The 23695-nt window shown below is 37.4% G+C and overlaps 1 protein-coding gene and 1 pseudogene across 4 annotated transcripts; both read left to right on the top strand.

The window, feature by feature from the left end:
* Positions 1–834: 834 nt before the first annotated feature.
* On the top strand, positions 835–6101 carry LOC147402779 (small GTPase LIP1-like; annotated as a pseudogene). The gene is made up of 7 exons (XR_015177331.1): positions 835–1382; positions 2356–2447; positions 2547–2688; positions 3496–3800; positions 4853–4906; positions 4996–5127; positions 5760–6101. The product of XR_015177331.1 is annotated as a small GTPase LIP1-like (transcript).
* A 744-nt stretch (positions 6102–6845) lies between these two features.
* Positions 6846–22855, top strand: LOC147402778 (Pseudouridine synthase family protein). Of its 3 annotated transcripts, none has more exons than XM_086438122.1 (15): positions 6849–7053; positions 7130–7189; positions 7394–7595; positions 8924–8996; positions 9361–9406; positions 15643–15753; positions 16233–16317; positions 17060–17156; positions 18028–18088; positions 18192–18322; positions 19421–19538; positions 20880–21003; positions 21698–21805; positions 21930–22007; positions 22640–22855. In XM_086438122.1, exons 1-15 carry the CDS (start codon positions 6931–6933, stop codon positions 22687–22689), a joined length of 1467 nt encoding a protein of 488 aa, XP_086294248.1. In that variant the 5' UTR covers positions 6849–6930; the 3' UTR covers positions 22690–22855. The 3 variants fall into 3 exon arrangements, with proteins under 3 accessions (XP_086294250.1, XP_086294248.1, XP_086294249.1); XM_086438123.1 differs by having other exon boundaries at positions 6853–7053; positions 16233–16314; XM_086438124.1 differs by lacking the exons at positions 21930–22007; positions 22640–22855 and having other exon boundaries at positions 6846–7053; positions 21316–21705.
* The last annotated feature ends 840 nt before the right edge of the window (positions 22856–23695 follow it).

Raw genomic sequence — 23695 nt, 5'->3', positions numbered from 1 at the left:
GGTACTAAATTTACATTATTCCAAACAAAAAATTCTACTAAAATTTGTTCTGATTTTAACATTAGAACGCAATTGTATGTACAAACCAATTGTCCATCAAGGAACAAAGGATCATATCAATCAACAATACTAAATTGATTGAGTCGAACCAAATTTTGTATCCATAGAATGCATGACATAATTACTATTTTTGCTATTTTGGTGCTTGTACCAGGATGATGAGAGATCATAATTGACCCTAAACATTACGTACACATTGTAAAGACCTTTGAGCAAAATTGATTAATTATTTTATATGAGATCAAAATATGATAATATTAAAACAGAGATTCTATTTGCCACATCAACGTTTGCTAATGCCACTCCAATTCATATCTAAATCACCAAAGAATTAGCACACCCCTTGTGGGGTGGTGTTAGCCAAAGTTGGTGTGGCAATAAAAACTCCCCTATTAAAAATGGACTTAGAATTGAACTGATGATATAATTTGAGAATAAGTGAGGTGGTGGAGTTGATGCATCCAATGGTTACAATTGTTTAATTATTTCAGTTTCCAGGCATGGACGGCTCAGATCTATGAGCTAGTGGACCCACATCTGACAATGATAGATCAGGGCACATGCTTGTGATCAGGGCCCACATCCAATGAGTAAATCTTAATAACAAGATCCCAGTCTCTAGTGTGGGATCTAATTGTAAGGCTGATGTGGCGCTCTTTCAGCCGTTGGATGTATGCTTCAGGGTGCTACGGCACTGTGTGAAAAAAAAAAAAAACACTTTTCCCGTCGGAGCAAAAGTCCTAAGTCCTTTATAAAAAAAATGCCACGTGTCACAAAAATTAGAATCCATTGCATGTTCACGTTGACATCACGACATGAGTTCCGGAGTTCTTGGTGTCCGTTCAGTTTTTGTTCGTTGGACTTGGATCCATTTCGTTGTTTCGTATTTTCGATAAGAAACCTGTGATTTTCAGCGAGAAAAAAAGCTCTCTCGAGGATACCCATTTCAGATTTCTCTGCCAGATCTATGGGTTTGAGTGGAAATCTTAGGATTTGAAGAACTGGGTTATGTTCTAATGGGGATATCTTGCATTGGGTTCTTTGTTTTTTTAGCTCAAATCTTGTCCTGGTTTCCATCTCAAATGGATTCTTGATGGGAATTGAAGAAACCGTGAAGATTGTGTATCTTTGAGGGGACTTAGATTGATGTGAGACTGTGTAAGGAAATTGAGTTTTTGGTTTTGTTAGAGAGTTGGGAATTTTGGTTTTAAGGGGTTTGAAAAAGAGTAAAATGTTCTGGAGGGAACGTGAAAGGGAGGATAAAGAGCCGAGTGGCGGTCCTCCTTGCGGTCAGGTTCGAGTACTTGTTGTTGGAGATTCAGGTATATAATTCTAATTATGGATTCTTAATTCCTTTTCTTACATTCTTTATATTTTTTTAAATTCCGATTTGAATTGAATAGCTTAATAATAAGACCTGAATTAGTCTAATTTGATCGAAGACTTGATGCTTGATATGAGTCAGAGATAAGAATGGTGATTTGCTTAAGTACCCATTAAAACTTGTTGAATTTCTGGAGTTTTAGCTTAGCATCATTAGGCAACACTGATTAAAAATATGTACATTTATCATGTGTTATGGAGGACAATGGTGTCTAATAGTTTAACAAAACTCACACGGGATGTGCCAGAGATGTGAAATTCACAGTATAGAACTAATAAACCATCCAAGGTATTGAATTTCAATTTGTGTTTATTTTTCTGTCAGTCTGGAAATGGAGATATTTCGATCAGTGTGGAAATCAATACATTTTTCATGGAAATGATGGAAAATATCGAGGATTTTTTCATTAAATCTGTAGGAAATGAAGACAACGTTCTACTACATGTACGCACAAGTACTTGAGAGACCGAGAGCGAAAAATAAAGATAGTTTACATGGATACGAGAGTAACAATGTACATTACATAAGCATCAATTAATGTCACTTATAAATTGTGATCCACATATTTTATTGTATGATGAGCAAACCTGCCTTGGCATTCCTCTTGGATAGATTTGATACAATTGGCAGATAAAGATTGCACCACAGCCCGAAAGTTATCCTGTTTGAAGGATTCTAATCGTCAGATTTGGGGATAAGTTTTTGGACCTTCCAGTCATCCACCGTATGTTTTATGACGAAAGAGCTCAAATAATCACATAGTTAGGACTAATCTCAAAATCCTTGGATCTGCTTAAAGTTTTTGTCTAATGAAGGGAGGATAGTTTCTCATTCTAATGCAGTCTCTTATAATCAGTGGTTTAGCATGGGTATTGATATTTGAATGTCATCTTCCAACTTTATGCTGACAGGTGTGGGAAAAACATCACTAGTTCATCTGATTGTTAAAGGTTCTTCTATTGCACGTCCTTCTCAAACTGTTGGATGTAAAGTTGATGTGAAGGTGTGGGCCATTTTTCATTTTTTTTTTCTTTAAGGCATTTTGGAGCTTTGGATGGAGCTTGGAACTCATCACTAATTTTTTCATGTTTCTCTTATCCAGCACATCACTTATGAAAGTTCTGGTAGCTCTTCTAATTGCATTATAGGTGGTTCTAAAGGGGATTTCTTTGTTGAACTTTGGGATGTGTCAGGACATGAGCGATACAAAGAATTTCGGTCACTTTTCTATTCTCAAGTCAATGGTGAGGAATGGATCCATCGTTTTATCCGTGTTTAGTTCTTATCTAGGCTTGATATGCAATTAAACATTGCCAAGAAAGAAAAGAAAATTTTTGAAGATGGTTTGTGGCATTCTATGTGACGGTGACAGACACATGAATCTGTATTCAAATTAACACAGTGTCTTCAAGAAGCCTAAAATGATAACATGTCTGTAAACATGTATAATAATGTAATCGTTTAGCTAATTTCACTCAAAAGTAATCAAACAACAAGATTCGTGTTTAACTACTTCATTAAATGTGGAAAGTGGAGTGGAACTAACTAGCCTTTTTATAGAAGGATGTCTTTTCTTTTTGTAGTTATGCTTCAAACTAATGATGTTGACACTGCCCTACATATCAGGACATATGTTGGGATGTATCGACACAGATGCATATCTGACATGAAAAATAAGAGAGCTTCTATTGCTATACCAACTTTTGCTAACACCACCCCAAGATATGTGCTATACCTTTGGTGATTTACTTATGAATCGGAGTGGTGTTAGCAAAAGTTGGTGTGGCAATATAATCTCTAAAAATAATTGACAGATGGAATACACTCTTGTGCATAAGTCAAGGGAATAAAACATTTATGCCATTTTCACTTGCAGAAAATGTAAATCCTGCATTATAGCATTTGTATGCACAGGCACCGTAATGACTTAGACTCTCATGATAATCAAATATATTTTTTGTAAATGATTTAATTAGGGGCATTGATACTTGTGTCTGCAGGGAAATTAGTAAAAAAAAAATGATTTCCTTTTGCTTGGAATTCTTGCTCAGGTGTTATATTTGTTTACAATCTATCCCAAAGGAGGACAAAAACAAGCTTGCAAAAATGGGCATCAGAAGTTGCAGCAACTGGAACATTCTCAGCTCCTCTGGGATCTGGTGGCCCTGGTGGCCTTCCTGTGCCATATATTGTTATTGGTAACAAAGCAGATATTGGCACAAAGGAGGGGCCAAGAGGAAGTAATGGCAATCTTGTTGGTGCTGCTCGCCAGTGGGTTGAGAAGAAAGGATTGCTTCCATCTAGTGAAGAACTTCCACTTACCGAGAGCTTTCCAAGCACTGGAGGCCTTCTTGCAGTAAGATGTGTATCTTTGAGCATGCAAACTGCATTCACTTTAGTTGAAAAAAGATTTTTCTTGGTTCATTTTATTTTGATGGGCTATTGCTGCACACTTTGAAAGTTGAAATAACAAGTGAGGGGTTTCACTTTCACTTGTGAAAGTGGGAATAAAACTTTTTACTAATTACACATATATTCTAACATCACTTTCACCTGTTCCACCACCTCACTCCTCTCCGTAGGGAAAATATTAGCCCAAGGGCTCTCGACCACATATCAAGAAGAGATACCATTTTCTCGCTCGTCTTTTATTTCAAAGAGTCGAATATTAATGGATCGATGCCTTGACATGTGGCACGGTTGCTAAGTGTCAAGGTGTCCAAAGGTATCCGGCATGACAACCTCCAGAAATTTTAATTCGATGGCATGATTGTACAAATATTAACTTGTGGTACAACAGATATTCTAGGTGGTAAGCTAGTAATTTGTGGCACAGTTGGATAGCTACCCAAGTTACTCTGAGTGCATGATCCACAAACTTAATGTTAATTTATTTTAGAAAATTGTTAAGAAACACTAGCTACCATATGTATAGCAAATGCCTAGAAGTGTCTTGTCGTGCTATGAAATGATGTGTCGTGTCAGCACGGTGCGACATTAAAAACTTGGAAATTGGAAATGCCAAGGTAATCAACGGTTGCTTTTTTATAGGGGAAAAGTCCAACAAACTGGGTTATGGGGTTGACATGGATGAACTAAATAGAAAAGGGGGGAAAGAAAGAAAAAAGAACTTGTCCTCTGGTGATTAGAAAAAAAAAATCAGCACAACTATTAGCAAAAAAAAAAAAAAAATTGGAAATTTGGTCAAATCTAGAGCTGAGTTGGGATTCTTGACTCATTGATTATTAGTGAAGTTTTACAACCCTTGGGGGGCAAAAACATACAAAATTTTCTGATTTTTAACATTTTCTATTTTTCTTGAAAAAATAGTTGAGAAATTATTTTTCTCTTTATACTTTGTTCAGTTGACTGCTTATATAAATTTTTGTTTCTGTTTAACATCCACAGGCTGCCAAAGAATCAAGATTTGACAAAGAAGCCGTGATAAAGTTCTTCCGTCTGGTCAGTGTTTCCACTGCTGTTGATACTTAATAAAGAAAAAAAAAAATGCGTGTTGTAGTCTAACATTAGTAGGACCCCCTTTTTGCCAGTTGATCAGAAGAAGATACTTTCCTGATGAATTGCCTCCCATCAAACCCATGGTCTGTCCTTCCAGCTCAGAGACCTGTCCACCTTTCGAATGAGAATTTGAGCAATGTTGATCACTTCCAAACGATGCCGAGGTTTCTTCTTCTACTACTGAACAACTAGATCTTCAGAAAAACTTTTTTTTTTCTTGCTTGAAATTGCTGTTTCTGTTGTCTCAAAATCTACAAGCTATATATGATATCTTAGTTAATATAGCATAGGGTACGGTTCATAAAGCATCATTTGTTTCTAATTTTTTTTTATGCTTTTTGATGAAAGAATTTCAGCCAAACAATTCTCTTATCATAATTATGGTCAATAATGTAACTTGTGAGTTATGTGAGCATCATAAATAGACATACGAGAGTCTTAGTTTGTCTAATGTTCCTGAGTCTGTCGAACTTTTAATTCAATATGGCATAATTGACTTCACTATTCTGATTCAGGAGCTCGAGTTTTTCATGCATCGAAGAAATTTTTTCTGGCTAAGAGCTGTTGGTTTTTGAAGGCTAGACTTTGCAGAATTTTCTTGGTGTAACATTCATGGATATGTTCTTTGGCATAATCCCAAGTTTTACTAAGTCGTCATAAACGACCATTCCTATACTTAATTTCAATCTGCTAAGTTGATTGTTTACTTTTATTTATTATTATGAAGAGATCAGCTTCAGAGTTCTGCAACTTTGTTTATTGATCAAAGTCTTACCAGATTACCCGTTGACTGCAGTCTTAATGTTGACATGGACAAGTTCAAAATGCTCTCTCCCGTTCCAGATCAACGCATTCTCACCTCACCCCCAACGCTTTATCCTCAGCAACCTGCGCCTTTGTCCGAGAACTACAGCATCCCAAGATTTGCATATAGTAATGTCTGATTTCTTAATCCCTCGCACCTGTTCTCTCAAAGAGAACATGCTCTGGTGAATTATGAAAGTTGTTCAATTCAAAATGAATCACAGTCAGCGACAATTGGAAATAAACAGAAGCAAGTAAACATAGAGGAATGTGTAGTTAATAATAATTTTTTTTTTCATTTTCATTTCCTGAGGTTACAAGCATATTTTTTTTCTTTTCTATTCTCTCTGCCTATGTTCTGGTTGAATGTACTATTATCGATTGTTCAAATTGAAAGTCGATGATGATTCTTTACAACCGACCTTTTATTTATTTTTATTTTACAGAAGTCCAAGATGAGAAAGAAAAATTAACTCCAATTTTCGAGCCAAGTCCATCCTATCCCAAAACACAATGATTATGATATTGGTCTTAAACCTGCAAAAGCTCAAATTTTCCAACCCATTAAGTTGAGGTCAGGCTAAGGCCTAACAATGCTCAGTCCAGTCTAACCCAACTCACTACCGCAGGAGTTTGGGCATCGGCTTTGGGGTTAAGGGATTAAAAGAGAAAAAAAATTGATGGGCATTATAGTGAAAAAGGAGAAAGAGAAAATATAATATTTAAAGAAGAAAAAATACAATAAAATTAAAAGTTAACTTTAAAATTTGTAATAAGATTAAATCTCAACCTTTTTCCATGGGATTTAAAGATTGAGACAAGGGAGATGATCGTTGTATTTTATTATATAAATATTATGTAAGAATTTAAATTTGTATAGATCACAAAAATCAACTATGTGCTCAAGAAGAAAGAAATATATGTGACTTACGGTGAGTTAATTGAGGTAGTTTTCAAATTAAAGTGGGCTGTACTACTACTACTACTACTACTCCCACTATATTATAACTATAGGCACTCAAGGATTAACTTTGTCCCGGCTGAAACTCCAATCCGGATTAACTTATATCCATTACCAAACACCCAGATGCATATATTTGGGAAGCCCCCCAGCGTTGCATTTGCTCGAGAGGTTTTGGGTTTTGCAGTAGTGGCGAGCAAGGATGGCGGAAAGAGGATCTGATGCCCACTCAGACCTTCTCGACCCTCTCATGGAAAGATTGGACGGTGCAGATCTCATCACACAGCTGCAATCCCAGCTTAAATTTCTCCAAATCAGAGTAAAGGTATCACCTTTCTCCTTCATCTTCCTTTTCATTCCAACTCGCGTGTTAGCTTCTGAACTAACTGTTTTCAAATTAGGAATTGGTCATGGAGAACGCTGAACTGTCGTCTCAGATTTCACGTTGCCGCTGTCGAACGGTTCGTTAATTAAGTTTTTTATTTTTAAATATTTTTTAAAATTTTTGCGTGATAAACAGCATTAAATTCGAAACCAATGCATAATTTCAGCTCAAATTACGATAAAAAGATTTAAAAAAATCCAGTATTTGTGTTGAATATGCGGATTTTTTGATCCATTTGAAGCTTGATTTACTGGAACTTATTATGGTAGTTGAAGTGCAGTTAATGGAGAATTCTGATCCTTCTGTTGATTCTGGAAAAAATACGGCCGAGGAAAGTAGGGAATTAAGTGCAGGTGGTGATATGGTGGGTCTGGATTCAATCCATGATAGATGTGAAGAAGAAATAAGTAAAGTAGAAGGGCGGGAGGAAATTAGATCCATTAACAAAGTTAAAAAGAAGAAATCTGGAGAGATATCGCCAGGTTACTTTTCTCGCTCTACATTTATCTGTTTGTTGTTGATTACTGAAAAGATGTTTAAGTTTATCATGGAGCTGGTCTTTATTGATGTCTATGAACAACAGTGGAGAAAAAAAAATTGAAAAAGAAAAGGCAATAAAGAAATGTTAGGACTCCCTTTAGGAAGTAGAATTACTATACACTGCAATTCATCAATATGTTTACTTCGAGGGCATATGTGTCCAATCTGGATACTCGAGAATGACCACCTTATTCACTTACCCTATCATGTATTTTACATTTCCCTGTGTATTGCATCGATTGAATTATAACAATAATCTCACATAGAAAAAGGCAAACAAGAAAAAATGCCTCTTTTGCTACTTGGAAGTTGGAAGATCAATTACAGAGAAACTTTTCACATGGAGATATCTGAGGTTATAAAATAAGTGGGCCACTTTAGGCTTTGAACCTCAACTTCAATGTGTAAAGAAAACCTTGGCACCCTCCGAGAAGGGTTGTGGATGGAAGCTTCATAAAACCCTTCTCTGTCTATGGAAGGTGTAGAAAAATGTTTTAAGGCCTTATGCTGCTTTATTATAATTTTTATGAGTATTTTTTTGTTTATTATCGCTATTTTCATCCTTAATTTTTTTATTTGGCTATATATATATATATTCTTGAGTCAATCAATGTTGAAACTTAGGTAAACTTACAAAGAAATGAGAAAAACGGAAATACTAGGTGTCAAGACACTCTATTTTGTTGTTGTATTCCTTAGCGCCCTCCATTGAAGGGTTTTTACAAGCTTATCTTTGGTTAATCTCTCATGTTAAGAGCGATGAGGTTATTACTTTTATCTGTTTTGTGGTTTTGGAATAAGCGTAGAGCTTGGGGACCACAACTCTGGGTTAAGATCCCAAAAGGGTTTTCCTAGACCATGCCAGTTTTAGTTATAAAGGTGTATAATAGTTGGTTTTCATAGGCCTTCTATTTAAAAGGGTCATTGGAGACTCCACCCTTTTTTTTCTTTGGGCATTTGGAAGTACGAAAGTATGATACTTTTTGTTGGAGAAAACATATAGTTAAATAGCATCATATTGTACATTAAGAATATTCTGTTTAGGTGGACTTCAGTTTTACCATACTTTAAAGGGTCGTTTTTTGAGAATTTTCTGTTCCATCGATTATAAATGGGAAAGGTTAATTTTGTCTCCTTGTCCTTTTTTATTATTTTTTTCTTTTTAGATCGTCACCTCAAACTAATGGTTTACAATTGTAATTGTTCCTCTTTGTCTCACATTTCTAATAAATTCTCTGTACTTTACAAGCTTAGCTACTTTTGGGTACAGATTGTAACTTTAAGGCCATGCATCACCACACCAAGAGACACGTTGCTCTAAAAGTCATGTATTTTGGTCAAAGGTACATTTTAAACGCAGCACAGTTTGAGTTAATCAATCAGTTCAAACACATACTGATACTCATAGCTTTGAATTAGTAATTGAGTCTTGGATGTACTAAAGCCATTGCTCCTTGAGGCTCTCTATCCATAATCCTACTTTGATTTCTTCATATCTTTTTTTAAAATTTTTATTTTTTATGTCTCTTCAATAAATCTTTTTACTGATAAAGAAATTTTCCATAAGAGCGACTTTAGAATAAGAGAGATAGATTTTAAGTTTAGGGATTGATTTTTTATTTTTTCACTGAAGAGTCCTTGTGTTTGTTGCATTAATTCATGTTGCAGTTAGCTTTCTACTTTACATCATATGTGCTATATTTACAGGTTCTATGGGTTTGCATCTGAGGCACAAATGGATCCAACTGTTGAGGTGCATAAGTTTCTCTTCTTTTTGTGTTTCGTAAGAGTCATGAACTAGGAAAAATCCCTCACACAGAAGGGTGGTCCATGTTAGGCACCTATATTTTATCAGGAAAATACACAAAACATCTTGCAATCAATAACACGTGCTTTCACCGTGCAGTACACCAAATAGCCTAATTTAGGTTTGTGGGCTAGTTTTATTTTGAATGGGCACTGTTGGTGCACATGATATGCAAATTCAAAGCATTTAATGCCTCAAAGAAGTGTCTTAACTTCTTGCCTTAACCTTCAGTTCAAAAACAGAGAAAAGATTAAGTGTTTTATTAATTAGTCCTAATTAGGCTATATAAGACTTACATAAGATAAACAGAAAATGGAAAAGACTAAAATACCCTAAGGACTTATTTAACACTCCCCCTCAAGTTGGTGCGTGGATATCAACAATGCCCAACTTGGATAAGACATCTTCAAAGGAAGTTTTACTAACACCTTTAGTAAGAACATCAGCAAGTTGTTGAGAAGTAGGAACAAAGGGAGTACAAATCTGTCCAGAAACTATCTTTTCTCTAATGAAATGACGATCAACTTCTATGTGCTTCGTTCTGTCATGCTGAACCGGATTTGCAGCTATGTTAATAGCTGATTTATTATCACAATATAGTAAGAAGGAGACCGGCACAGGAAGACATAAATCAGCTAGTAAGATTTTGAGCCACAACAACTCGCATACTCCAAGTGCCATAGCTCTGTATTCTGACTCAGCACTCGACCGAGAAACCACATCCTGCTTCTTACTACGCCAAGTTATCAAGTTACCACCAACTTTAGTACAATACCCAGAAGTAGACCTTCTATCAGTCACTGAACCAGCATAATCTGCATCTGTCCATGCCTCAATGCGAAGATGACCATGATTGTTGAATAAAATACCTCGACCAGGACATCCCTTAAGGTATCTAAGAATACGATAAACAGCAGCAAGATGAGATGTTCGAGGCGAGTACATAAACTGACTTACAACACTAACAGCATAGGCAATGTCAGGGCGAGTCATAGACAAGTAGATCAACTTTCCCACAAGACGCTAATATTGGCCAATATCTGACACACACTCCCCCTCAGAATCAGCCAACCTGTGATTATGCTCAATAGGAGTATCAGCTGGACGAGATCCAAGCTGACCAGAGGCACTGAGTAAATCAAGAACATACTTACGCTGAGAAATAAATATACCAGACTTGGACCGGACAATCTCAATACCCAGAAAATAGCGAAGATGGCCAAGGTCCTTAATCTCAAATTGACGTCCTAAGTAAGTTTTGAACTCGGTAAGGCCATCGGCATCATCTCCAGTAAGAACAATATCATCCACATACACAATCAGAGCAACAGTTTTGCCTTGGGAGTGACGCAAGAACAAGGTGTGATCAGCAGAACTCTGATGGAAACCAAACTGATGCATGGCCTTAGTGAAGCGCTCAGACCAAGCACGAGGAGACTACTTCAGACCATAAAGGGATCGGCGAAGACGACAAACATGTGCAGGAGAAGTAGAAGGAAGAAACCTAGGAGGTTGGACCATATAGACTTCTTCTTGAAAATCACCATTGAGAAAAGCATTCTTGACATCTAACTGAAAGAGAGGCCATCCTCGGATAGCAGCAACAGAAAGGAGAACACGAATGGTGGTCATCTTGGCAACCGGAGCAAAAGTTTCCTGATAATCAATCCCATAAGTCTGAGCATAACCTTTGGCCACCAGACGGGCCTTATAACGAGCAATGGAACCGTCCGGATTATGCTTAAGCGTGAAGACCCAACGACAACCCACAACTTTCCGTCCAGGCGGAAGAGGAACAAGGTCCCAAGTTTGAGTCTTGTCAAGAACAGTCAACTCATCAATTATAGCTGCACGCCACTCAGGATGAGCAATAGCATCTGCAACAGTAGTAGGAAGAGAAACAGCGGAAACAGAAGCAAGAAAACTCCGATAGGAGGGTGATAGTACAGAATCAGATATATAATTTGAAATGGGATAAGTACAAGTGCGCTTACCCTTACGAGTGGCAATAGGATGATCATCACAGGGAACAGACGGAGGCGGAGCTGGAGGCGAGCTGGTCGGACATAGAAGTGATGGTAGTATCACGGGGACGTCGAGAGTAAACCTGCAATGGAGGAGAAGACGAACTGACGAGGGGTGGAGAGGGAGGAACAGGCATGGGAAGGGGAAATAAAGAAGGAAAAAAATCATCAGGTGAATCTAGAGGAAACCACTCAGATTGAATACCAACGGACCCACTATAGTAAAGAGTTTGTTCAAAAAAGGAAACATCTCGAGAAATGAAATGCCGTCGAGAAGGAGGATGGTAACAACGGTATCCTTTCTGGGTAGAAGAATAACTCAGAAAGATACATTTTACGGCCTTAGGGTTAAGTTTAGTACGAGTTTGGGCAAGAACTTGAACAAAGCAGACACACCCAAACACACGCGGAGAAAGTGGAAACACAGAACGATCTGGAGAGAGCTTAGAGAGGGGTGTGGCAAACTGAAGAACACTAGAGGGGGTCCGATTAATAAGGTAAACAACAATAAGAACTGCATCGGCCCAATAGGATTGAGGCACATTCATGCCAATAGAAATGGCACGAGCTAACTCTAGAATATGACGATTTTTGCGTTCTGAACGACCATTCTGCTGAGGGGTCTTAACATTGGACATTTGATGCTCAATGCCAGACTCTAACAAAGTTTCAAGACCTCACTATAGGTATACTCAGTACCATGATCAGAACGGAAGGTCTTGATGGTACAACCAAATTGGGTATGAACCATAGCAAGAAATTGCTTGAAGATCCCATAAACCTCACTCTTGTGTTTCATAAGATAAACGCAAGTGTGACTGTACCACGAGTCATCGATGAACAAAACAAAGTAGCGAAAACCAAGAATGGATGTGACAGGGGAATGACCCCACACATCAGAATGAATTAAGTCAAACATAGCAGGAGTAGTAGTATTCATACTAATAGGATAAGAAGAACGCACATGTTTAGCTAATTGACAAGTTTCACAAGACAAATCAAACAAATTGTTATTATGAAATAAAGTAGGGAACATGTGTTTCAAATATCCAAAAGAAATATGGCCTAATCGTAAATGCCAACGCATTACAAGAGCCTTATTAGACTAACTACGACTACTACTAAGCTGAAGAGCAGAATGAGTGCTAGGGGAACCGGGAACGTCCAAGAGATACAATCCATTTACTTCATGTCCAGTGCCAATCGTCCTTTTCAACTCCAGATCCTGAAAGACACAATAAGAGGGATAAAAGGTTACACTGCAGTTCAAATTTTTTGTAAGACTACTAACAGGTACAAGGTTAGTAGTAAGTTGAGGAACATGAAGTGTGTTAGTTAAGGATAAAGAAGATGTAACAGGTAAATGACCTTGACCAGCTATGGAAGACAAAGAACCATCAGCTAGTCGGACCTTGCGATGACCAGAACAAATACTATAGGTTTTAAATAGGGAGGACGTACCGGTCATGTTATCTGAGGCACCAGAATCAATGATCCATGGTGAGGAAATGGTAGAAACATTGTGTGCAGATGCAAAGGTACCTGAGTGAGCAAAGGTAGAAACTGGCTGAGATGAGGTCTTTATCTGATTGAAGAATTTTCTGAACTTGTCAAGCTCGGCTTGGGACAGAGATACCAAATCCGACGAGGAGGTAGTAGCTGAAGGAAGTGCTAAATCATTCGTTTGCTGAGAAACTACAAGAGCTGAAGACCGTTGAGATTGTTGACGATGCTGATTAGGACGACCATGAAGTGCATAACAACGAGCTTTCACATGACCCAACTTTCCACAATGATCACACTTATGTCGCTGACGGGTAGGCAGAGACCCACTGGGGGACTGTGAAGAAGGTAGATGAGCAAGCATAGCGGAGTGATCTCCCGAAGAAAGGGGTATGACAGCTGCGCGACGACTCTCATCAGCCAAGACATAGGAATACGCAGTCTGTAGGGAAGGAAAATGATCCATTCCCAATAAATGAACTCTCGCATACTCAAACTCATACCGGAGACCAGCCAGAAATTGAAAAACCCGATTCTTGCCCAGAATTGATGCATACAATGTCTCATTAAAAGGGTCCTTCCAGGAGTAATACGAAGAATAAAACGACAACTCTTCCCACCGAGCACGTAGTTGTGATATATACGTAGTAACAGAAGAGTCACCCTGTGAGAGTCGAGAAATCTCACGCTCTAGGTTAAAAATTCGGACATTGTTTTGACGTTGTGAGTAAATACTCTTTGCGGAATCCCATATCTGCTTTGCTGTCGAGGAGAACATAAAACCGGCTGCAATGTGTGGTTGCATCGATGAAACCAGCCAAGAACGGACCATAGAATCGTTAGCAAACCACTGGTAGTAAGAACTGTCGGTTTGTGTAGGTTGTTTGTCTGCCCCTGTGAGATAACCGATCTTCCCTTTTTCACCAATGAACATTTCAACCGATCGTGCCCATAGAAGATAGTTAGGACCATCTAATTTCACGGTAGTGATTTGAATACCAGGAAAGTCGGTTGAATGAGACGGAAAACCACTCGACCCATTACTAGTACCAATGATCGAGGAAGATGATGACTCAGAGGCCATCAAATAATCCGAGTACTTTGGTTTGAAGAGAGTTCAAGAAGATGAGAGCACAACTCCTTAGGATAAAGTGATCGCAGCACCCTAAAGGTGACAATGCACGATCAAAAGTGCTATAAGGGTTGATTAAATACTGTTGTGAGTGATCCAATTAATCATTACCGCAAGTATAGGTAATCAATGAGCAAGATAAGTGGGAGAACAGCCTCAAAGAGCACTCTAATGTGATCGAAAAACTTCGTAGGTGTTCAAAACACTGCCGGCACCCTCTTATAACCACTACGTGAGTTAAACAATTAAAAACACAGCCACCTGATGAGTCGTACAGGTCAGAACAGCAACTTGCTGTGTTGAAAAACTTAGATAAACCACTTTCTGTGATCGTAGATGTCCAAGCTGCTCCGACAGGTGTCGCACGACCTCAATACAGCCACCAAAGGCATCGCACGACCTCAATAAATCCACCAGAGGCGTCGTACGACTCCACTACAACCACTAGAGGCACCGCACGACTTCACTACAGCCACCAACGGCGTCGCACGACCTCACTACAGCCACCAGAGACGTCGTATGACTTCAGTACAGCCACTAGAGGCGTCGCACGACGTCAACAACATCGTTGCTGTGAGTATAGCCTGATCGTAGGCTTTGAATCAAGTTAACTCCCTATCGCATGGGGTTTTCAGCAACAAATAACCCCCGTAGGGGTGATATAGGTTGAAGACGAGTGATGTAGGGGCTTTGTTTCCAAGGAAGAATGATTCGATTGAGTTTGTAGAGGAAGAAGAAAGAGTTCGAGTTCGATTCAGATCGCAGGCTCTGATACCAAGTTCAAAAACAGAGAGAAGATTAAGTGTTTTATTAATTAGCCCTAATTAGGCTATATAAGACTTACATAAGATAAACAGAAAAAGGGAAAAGACTAAAATACCCTAAGGACTTATTTAACACCTTCTATTAGCGTTTTTCAATGGCATTGAGGGGTGAGCTTCATGTTGGAAGAATGACATAAGTTAATTTTTTTCAAAAGTTATCCCCTCGTCAACAACTTTGTCTTCTCTAGCTACTGCATTCTTGACAATCCTGCTTGAAATATTAACAAAGTGAGGGATGGTAAATCCTTGATTTCCAACCAACCATTTTGCCCACAACAGTCTTTTTCTTTCTCCATTTGGCAAACAGGTTAGTGATTGAAGAAGGGTTTGGGGCCAGACTATGATGCAAGCACCTCAGACTTTTACCAACCTAGCAATTGGGATCCCTTTTCCTTGATCGCCCTCCAAAATCCATTTATGTTGGAATTAAGCTAAACTGGTTACTAAATTACCTGCATCATTTTGTTTTCTTGACACCTTTGGGAGTGGTTCTCCTAAAATCCTACTACAATTTGGTACATGGAGGCTGGATCTTCCTATCAAGTAACACTTTTACCCGAAGTTCCTTCTGGAACCATCTGTCTGGAGCATTTCATCTGCCAATTTACAACCATGCCCCGTAGTAGAATATGATGGCAACAAGACAGTTTGATTAACCTGTATTGATTCTTATTTACTTAGGTTTTGCTTTTTATGCAGTCTGAAATTTTTGAGGCACTTAAGAAGACTAGGCTTTTGATTTGTGAGAAAGAGGAGTCTCAATATTCAAGGTGTGGTAGAACTGACAAGGGGGTGTCCTCTGTTGGGCAGGTAACTAATGCTAATATTTGAGGTTGCAACAACTCTTTGCATGTCTATATTGTTTTTATTTTGTAAGTTCGATTACATTTCTATTTGTTGAAAGATGCCGCTTTTGTAGTCATCACTAAAATACTTTGTCCTAGTTTTAGTGATTAAAGTTAACATGGGAACTGTACATAAGCGACTGTTCTGATGATCAAGATGTTCATCGTGAGTATGGAGATAACACTAAGTTAGCCTTTTGGCTTACTTAGTAAGTCCCATCTAAATAAAGTCTTCAAAGTATTCCTCCAAATTTGTTTAACTTGCTTTCATATCTTTTAATATCTGATTTTTGTATTTTCTTGTTACTTATTTCATTTTTTATAAAATTAAAATGTGGATAATATTGGGTCATGTGCTCAAATATATCCTTCTTGTGGCTGGTCATGAAGCATGCCTTATCTCCTTAACTGATTGACTAATATCACAAGTGGCATTTGACGCAGGTGATTTCTTTATTTTTACGATCAAAACTTAAGGACACCGGACTGCAGGCAAATTATGAGGAAATTTCTCCAAAAAATATAGGTGGTTTGCATTTTCTCCTTTTCTTGTATACTGATATTTTATTTGTCATCAATTTTCATTAGGTTAATATACGGAAAAAAAATGGGTAGAATCTATCACAGATCTTACCATTCATTGTTATGATGGCTCGTATGGTTTAACAAAGAACCAAAGCCCTGGATAGAATGGATTCATAGAACATGATTAGATTAGATGACTCGAAATAGTTTGTGGGATAAAGCTCTAATCATGAGAATAGAGCTTGAAGTGCCCACTTAGCTAAGTGGTAAGATGTGTGGAGTGTTGTTCCTACGTCCTAGGTTCAAACCCCCTTGGAACCTATTTCATATGCTAACTACTAACCCTATTCCTATAAAAAAACGAATGGCCTTTTTTTTAGCACTTGTTTGGAGTTTTTGAAGCAGTAAAATGCAAAAATGTGCACTAGCTAATTGAAACTTACATATATGTTAAAAAAACCCTCATTGAAACTTATATACAGAAGTAGTAAAAGCCTATTGTACGCATTTTATTCCATATGTTATTTTCTGTTTACATGGGATTCAGTTTGTGAGGTCCCCCCACCCCCCACCAGAGGCTAGCCTATTGTACACATTTGATTTTGATGTTCATCTCGACCATCGTCATCTTAATTCAATAATTTTTATATCTTTGAAAAAAGCATCCCTCAGGATTATTGTGGCACTGTTGTTTGTCATTTCAATCTAAGTTTTGTTCATTTTTTTTCTGGCTGTTTATTTCCCAGAAGAAGAAATTGACTATGTGAGGGTGCTGAACAGAGCCCTTCCAAAAGATATCCGAGTCATTAGTTGGTGTCCTGCACGTATTGATTTCCATGCAAGGTTTGGCTATTCTTTTTAACGCTTTGGTTAGGGTTTTACTTTTCATGATCTTGAAGAATATGTGGTAAATCTATGCTACAGAAGGACTTTAGTTTTGTTTGTTTGTTTGTTTGTTTCGATAATTATCGTTATTTTGATAAAAGAAAGTAAAGTAAAAAATATTTATAGAGGAGCGCACTCTATATATTATGAGCTTCTCTATACCTGAACAGATAACAACAGGACGATCAGCAGCCACCTTGTGACCATGTTTGGTGAGGTTTACCTTTTTTTCATTTATTTTTATTTCTTTTTGACAGGTATAAGGTTTTTGCCAATTTCTGTTATTCACCTCCCATAGAAGCCTACAACATGGCGCTAGAAATATCACTTTCCACCAATAGTGGATCTGAGAAATTTTATGTAAAGATTAGTAACCTTGTAAAAGGGCCCTCATTTCTGATTCTTTGGAGTACTTCAAGATGAAGAGTTAATGTTCTTACTGATTGTCTTGTAAAAATTAGTTAAACCTTTACAGAATAAAATAAGTGAACTTGAATGACTTCTGTGAACTTATAAAAACATTCAACACTGTGCGGATGATGCCTAACCACCCATGCTTCTTTGAGATGCATTTCAGACGTGGAACTCATGGAAAATACTAGTTGTGCATGGTGCCTGTGTTTCCTCCCTAAGTATATCTATGGTCCTTTAGTTGCAAAATGCATGTGAATTACTTTTATTTAATTAATTTATTTTGTGTTTAGAAGAGTCAGCATGGTTACCTCCAAACCATGGTAATGAGCTTAATTTCTCTGAATTTTCCCCCATTTTCTTTTTGGATTTTTTTGAGTGTAACAACATAACATGTGAATTATCTTAACAAGTGCAGGTTTAGCTGTTTGGGCAGGGAGTATAAATACCTATTCTGGAAGGAAAATTTGGATATATCTGTATGTTATGCTTTGTAATTTTTGATGGACCCATGTTTAGTGCTATTTAGTTACTTAAAACCCAAGAGAACCTAATGCATTCTTAGGGTTCATCCTTCACCAGGCAATGAAGATAGCTGGTAAGAAATTTGTTGGGGAGCATGACTTCAGGAGCTTCTGTAAGATGGATGCAGTGAATGTGCACAACTATAGGCGGCGCATCACATCATTTGAAATTTGTAGTTGCAACGAAAGGTTGGAATCATTTTGTAAAATAATTTTATGATATATTCCTGTTATGAAATCCTTCAAAATGCCTGTTTCTTATCATTTAACAAGAATTTGGGTTTTTAATTTGATTTCTTCCTTCTATAATTTTCCCTTCAGCTCTCTTGGCTGACTTCTTCTCACTTCTCCATTCAACCAAAATATTACTTGAAAATAATTTCAATCTATCTTCTGGACTCGTTGGTTAGTAGCATAGGATGGTGATGTTCCATGAAATTCAACGGTCCTGTGCAATTTGATAAGTGTTATTTTGGCCAGGAGATTATCCATGTGGTTTAGAGTGGAAACTTGTCTTGGTTTATGGATGACATGTACTGCAGAATTTGCAGGTTGGATTTTTTTTTCTTTGATTGGTAAAGATCTGAAATTTCAATTGGAATGGAGGTCGAGATGACCACAAAATACAAGGAACAAAAGCACAGGACCTGCGACCTATTCAATCAACAAATTACAAACCTGATCCCATTTATACAAGTCTTCAAAGGGAAAGGCTTTGAACTCCTTATAAATCTTACACCAAAAGAAGATAAGCTTAAGCTGGATTTTTCAAATACCACTAGTTTGATTATCTATTTGTGGGTGATGTGTACTAGAGAATTGAAGTTTGGTTCTCATATTAAAAAATGATTTAAAACTTTGTATCCCATGTAATTGTCTTTGGTACTTCATGTAATCGTACGATGACAAGTTTGTTACCAAGTGAGTTGCATTTATTGCCTTTCTGCAAGGACCGAAGGGGTGAATAGGGTCATTTTTTTCAATCTATTGACCACCACAAATATAGGATCAGTACTTCTGTGCGATTTGGTAGACCAAAAATGAAGTCTATGTTTAGGTCCACCAACGGTGCAGTAGGAACAAGCAATGGAGTGTTGAAGCCTTGCATTCGGTGAATTCTTTGACCATCATCAGACCCTTCGAACCCTTTGTAGAGTAAAAAAACTAAAATTTCCAATGAGAAAGAGGTTTCCTAGACTACTCTCTAAATATGCATTTTTCTGTGTCCTGGTGCAATGCTTTTGATGTGGTATATCATAATAACTGTTTTCTCAATGTTATTTGTAGGTATGAAGGTGATCAACTTTGGGCAATGACAATTAAAGGTAGTGCTTTTCTGTGGCACCAGGTTCGATGCATGGTAGCTGTGCTATTTATGATAGGTCAAGGTCTTGAATCCCCAAGTGTGCGTATACGATATCCTTATAATGGGTTGATTTCGTTAGTTCTTATAATATATTGATCAATTAAAATGAACATAGAAATTAAACATTGTTCTGGAATAATAAGGTTTTGCCTCTACTGCTTAGCAAAAAACAAAAAAACAAAAAAACAAAAAGGTTTTACCTCTACATTATGACCTTTATTATATCATTGATCCGTAAATGGAAATAATTGAAAAGAATTACTTTTAGTATGCATCATGGAGACTTCAAGAATGGCTAACAACAGCCTAGCAGTACATGAGTTGTCCAGGTAGGGCTGAGAGCCACATTTGATGGGGAACTTTTCTGAGCATCCAATAGAATATGACATGATTATGGTCATCCAAGTGAAACCATTCAGATGTCATTCCACCCAATGTTTGTGCCATGGTTGTAGCTATTCCATCAATCAACCATCCTAATGATCAACCTTGTAGATTCTTTAGGTTTCCTTATTTTCTGATAAGCCAAAAGAAGATTTTGGAAAAAAAATAAATTATTGTTCTCTCTCTCTATATGGTTATATAGAGTTTCGCCTTTTTGATATCCCCACGTGAAAATGTCAATTCTGCCAAATATTCTACCCTATGACTTCTGAGGTAAAACAATGTGTATGGCCCCATACAACAAATTTTGCTTCTTGTCAAATAGCATGCAAAGCAATAAGACAGAATGGTTATCGTTTAAGCTTCTTGGAGAGAGCTTTTTGATCACTTAAAATATAGTAACTGTACACACATCCATATTTGCCATTTTTTTATTACTATTTCTTGTTCTGTAGGTTGTAGAAAACTAAAAACTGTATATTCATCTTTAGATATACAATATCGAGGTATAATATAAAGGATATGGGATATTTTGAGAAGGGGAATCTAATGTCGCTGTTGGTATAACAAAGATGTTGTCAAACAATGACATAATCACACACAGCGCATGTGCAGGGGTATCACCAGCCATTCAAGGGGTTCATTGAGATATCTCGTATGCAATCAACTAATCTATTTAGTACTTATAGTAAATTTACTGTTACATTCTTCTGTACGGTCAAAATAATATGGTGAACTGTTTGAAAAAAGGTGTATCACCTAAGAATATCAAATTCTTGGCGGGGAATTTCTAGGTAGGATTTTTCTAATGCTGGGTTTCACGTCTTGCTGTGTACATAACATTTTGGCCATGCCATTGCTAGAAGTTGTCTATGATGTACTCTATGGGGTCCTTATAGATTCCTTTTTTACAAAGTGGCTTCTATGGTATCTTTTACCTTTTCCATTCTCTTACTTAGAGAAAAATCTCATTCCAAGTGTTTTAAAATGGTGTAGGTAATAGAAGCTTTACTGGATACAAACACAACTCCTAGGAAACCTCAGTATGCCATGGCTCCTGAACTTCCATTGGTTCTTCAATCATGCGAATTTGAAGGTCTTGATTTTACTTGTTCACCAGGTATATTTTAACAATGAATAGTGTTATTAGTTTACTTGTTCACTAGGGTGCTTACTGTCTTATAAGTGTGATAGAATATCGAAAGTGAAGCTTTTTTACGCTGCCATCTCTTGCATGTTTCCTACTTTTATTTCTCAGCCTGGTAACTACTAAAAGACTTTTCAAAACAACTATGTTCTACTAGTCTTTTCAAGTTACAAAAAAATTAATTAATTAACAGTTCGTTATGTTCTGGTGCACTAAACCATCTGATGCATGGGCAAGGAGTTGGCCAATACATAATGGCATGTAAGTTGCGTTTTCCTTTTGCAGAGGTGGTCAATGTCAGCAAGAGTTCAACTGTCCAACTAAATTTCTGTTCACCAATTGTGTCAATTTTACTAGAAAGAGTACCAGATTTTGGGCCAACCAAGTTTGTCCAGCTTGGAGAATTCGTGCACTCTTTCAACGGTTAAGCACACAGGAAGCTCGTCCAGCCTTTAATTTCCTTGAGCAATGGATTTTTTATAGTTTTAATCTTATTAGTGTATTTTTTTTAACTTCCATCAGACATAAGTACATAACACATTCTTTTCCGATGAGTTCCTATCCACATCCGTATGGATATAGAATCCACATTCGATGTGGCTCAGAATACTCATAGCTGTTACCTCTGCAGTAGAATCACCTCTCTGATTGTGCATTTTAAGTGTAGATGCAATGCAAGTTTTGTGTGAGCAATTGAAAGATGAATGTAAAGCTTACAAGCTCCGAGCTGCCATCTTCCAGGAGGCTCTGCAGAGCTGCTCATCTACAATACATGGTACATAAAGAGATGCCTATTTGTTAATTCTTTTGAACCTACACTTTTTTTTTTTTTTTTTTTTTTCTATATGTATGTTTGTGTGTATTTAACAATCAGTGAGGCCTTCGGCTTTGAATTTCAGATGAGAGTCCATTGAAAAATGGCAAGAAGAAGAAGAAGAAGGCAGCCCACGTTCCTCTCATGTCACGGCCAACCGAGCGTGAGTCCCCTCATACCCATCTGAAAGTTTAACATTTACTGCATTGCACCACTTTCCTACGTATTTCACATTTCTAGAAGAAAGCTTGTCTTTGCTTGAAGTTGGTTCTATTGAATTAATGTGTATTTCAAGTTTTTCACTCTGTGGGTCTAGACATTTGTGGAAAAATGTATGGCTGAATGTGTTGGAGATGAAGCCGTCATCCACTGTACATGAACATGGTTAGTGCCTAATTGGTCATGACAGCTCACTTCTATGCCATCTCTCATGTATGGTCATAGCTAAAAAAAAAAATCATCAATCTTGACCTTCCTAGTGATGGTCTTGGTGGGTGATCGAAGTATTTGATGGTTGTTGGGGAGAAGGGCCATATCTTGGAGGCCATCTGCACAGTATTGGTATTAGCCCATCTGAGAGGTGATCAATCAAATGAATGGTTTAGATTAATGAGTTGTGGAATACTTGTGTTCTATGTACCCCGCCCAACCAACCTCTATGGTGCTTTGATTATGTCCACAAGATTCTTTTTCTCTAATTTCCATTTCTTGTTTCTTCTTGTTTTTATGTCGCCAATAACAATATATGTAATTTTTTTTTTTGAGTTTCTCAATGTTTTTTTGTTTTGTTTCCAGCGTCCTATGAAGAGCGATGCGCCAAATTAAAAGCAAGAGCCTATCAGTAAGAGTTTACCGATTTTTCATGAAAAGATCCTCAGTTTTGCTGATTGATCCTTGGTTAAGGCAAGTTACCATGTTGCGCCCCCATTGAATCTTTTGCTCATTTACCATTCCATTCCATACTTTTATTCCTTAAACATTTGATACAATAAAATAAATATTATTTGTCTATCACAGTTTTCAGGTTTTTTATTTATTTACAATGACAACGATAATGGTTGAATTTTTTTATCGTTCAGTGGTCAAATATTTTTAGATCATTTTTAATTCTGGTCATGGGTTTCTTTTTTGGCATATATGTAAGCATTAATTAAATGAATTATTGAATGATTCTTTCTTTCAACCATTCCATTAATATACACTTTTTTAGGGTCCATCTAAACAAATGGTCCATGGAGGTTCATTTATTAGTTAATATTGTATGGGTGATCTTGTTTTGGGCTTCGTTTCTTGGTGGACAAGATACCCAAAAAAAAAAAAAAAGTTACCAAAAAAGAGAGTAAGAAAGAGAGAAGAATGGCTGTTTCAAGAAACAATCAAGTATTTTGCAAAAATTATTGAACCAATCATGTTTATTTAATATCTACGAACGATCAGCCCTAGCTACATCCAGAGTAACAATAGAAAACATTCTTCACAATCTGAAAACTGCTAAAGATGATGGTAGTAGTACTAGTGGCAGTAACAATAACATCAAGGGTGATAAGGATACTGCCTCAGGGCCAAGAATTGGACTTATAGTTCATCTACTAGCTTCTCTCCAATCATGAAAGTCCTAGCCAGAATGAATTCTGGCATTGGTGATGGTGAGCACACCTGGGATCTGGCTATTTAGGAAGCGATGGCAAGGGCTGGTCCCTCCCCGACGTTCTGTTGAAAATGTTCCCAGTCCACAAGGGAATATGAACACAGTGCCCATCTCGAGAGTTGCACTGAAGAGTTTTGTTTGAGTTAGTGGTGATGGACCCAACAAAGAGCCTGCCTTGGATGATGATGAGGATCTCGGTGGCC

Source organism: Akebia trifoliata, chromosome 4 (assembly GCF_017979445.1).
Source record: "Akebia trifoliata isolate Shusen 1 chromosome 4, ASM1797944v1, whole genome shotgun sequence".
Taxonomy (NCBI): Eukaryota; Viridiplantae; Streptophyta; class Magnoliopsida; order Ranunculales; family Lardizabalaceae; genus Akebia; species Akebia trifoliata.
The sequence above is the reverse complement of the archived record's forward strand: the minus strand, read 5'-3'. Positions and strand labels throughout refer to the sequence as shown.

Excerpts from the sequence above, each read along its gene's own strand:
- LOC147402778 (XM_086438122.1), top strand. The coding sequence starts at position 6,931 with ATGGCGGAAAGAGGATCTGATGCCCACTCAGACCTTCTCGACCCTCTC. Across the intron at positions 7,596-8,923 it reads ATCTGGAGAGATATCGCCAG|ATTGTAACTTTAAGGCCATG; the intron begins GTTACTTTTCTC and ends TTTTGGGTACAG. Across the intron at positions 15,754-16,232 it reads GGGTGTCCTCTGTTGGGCAG|GTGATTTCTTTATTTTTACG; the intron begins GTAACTAATGCT and ends CATTTGACGCAG.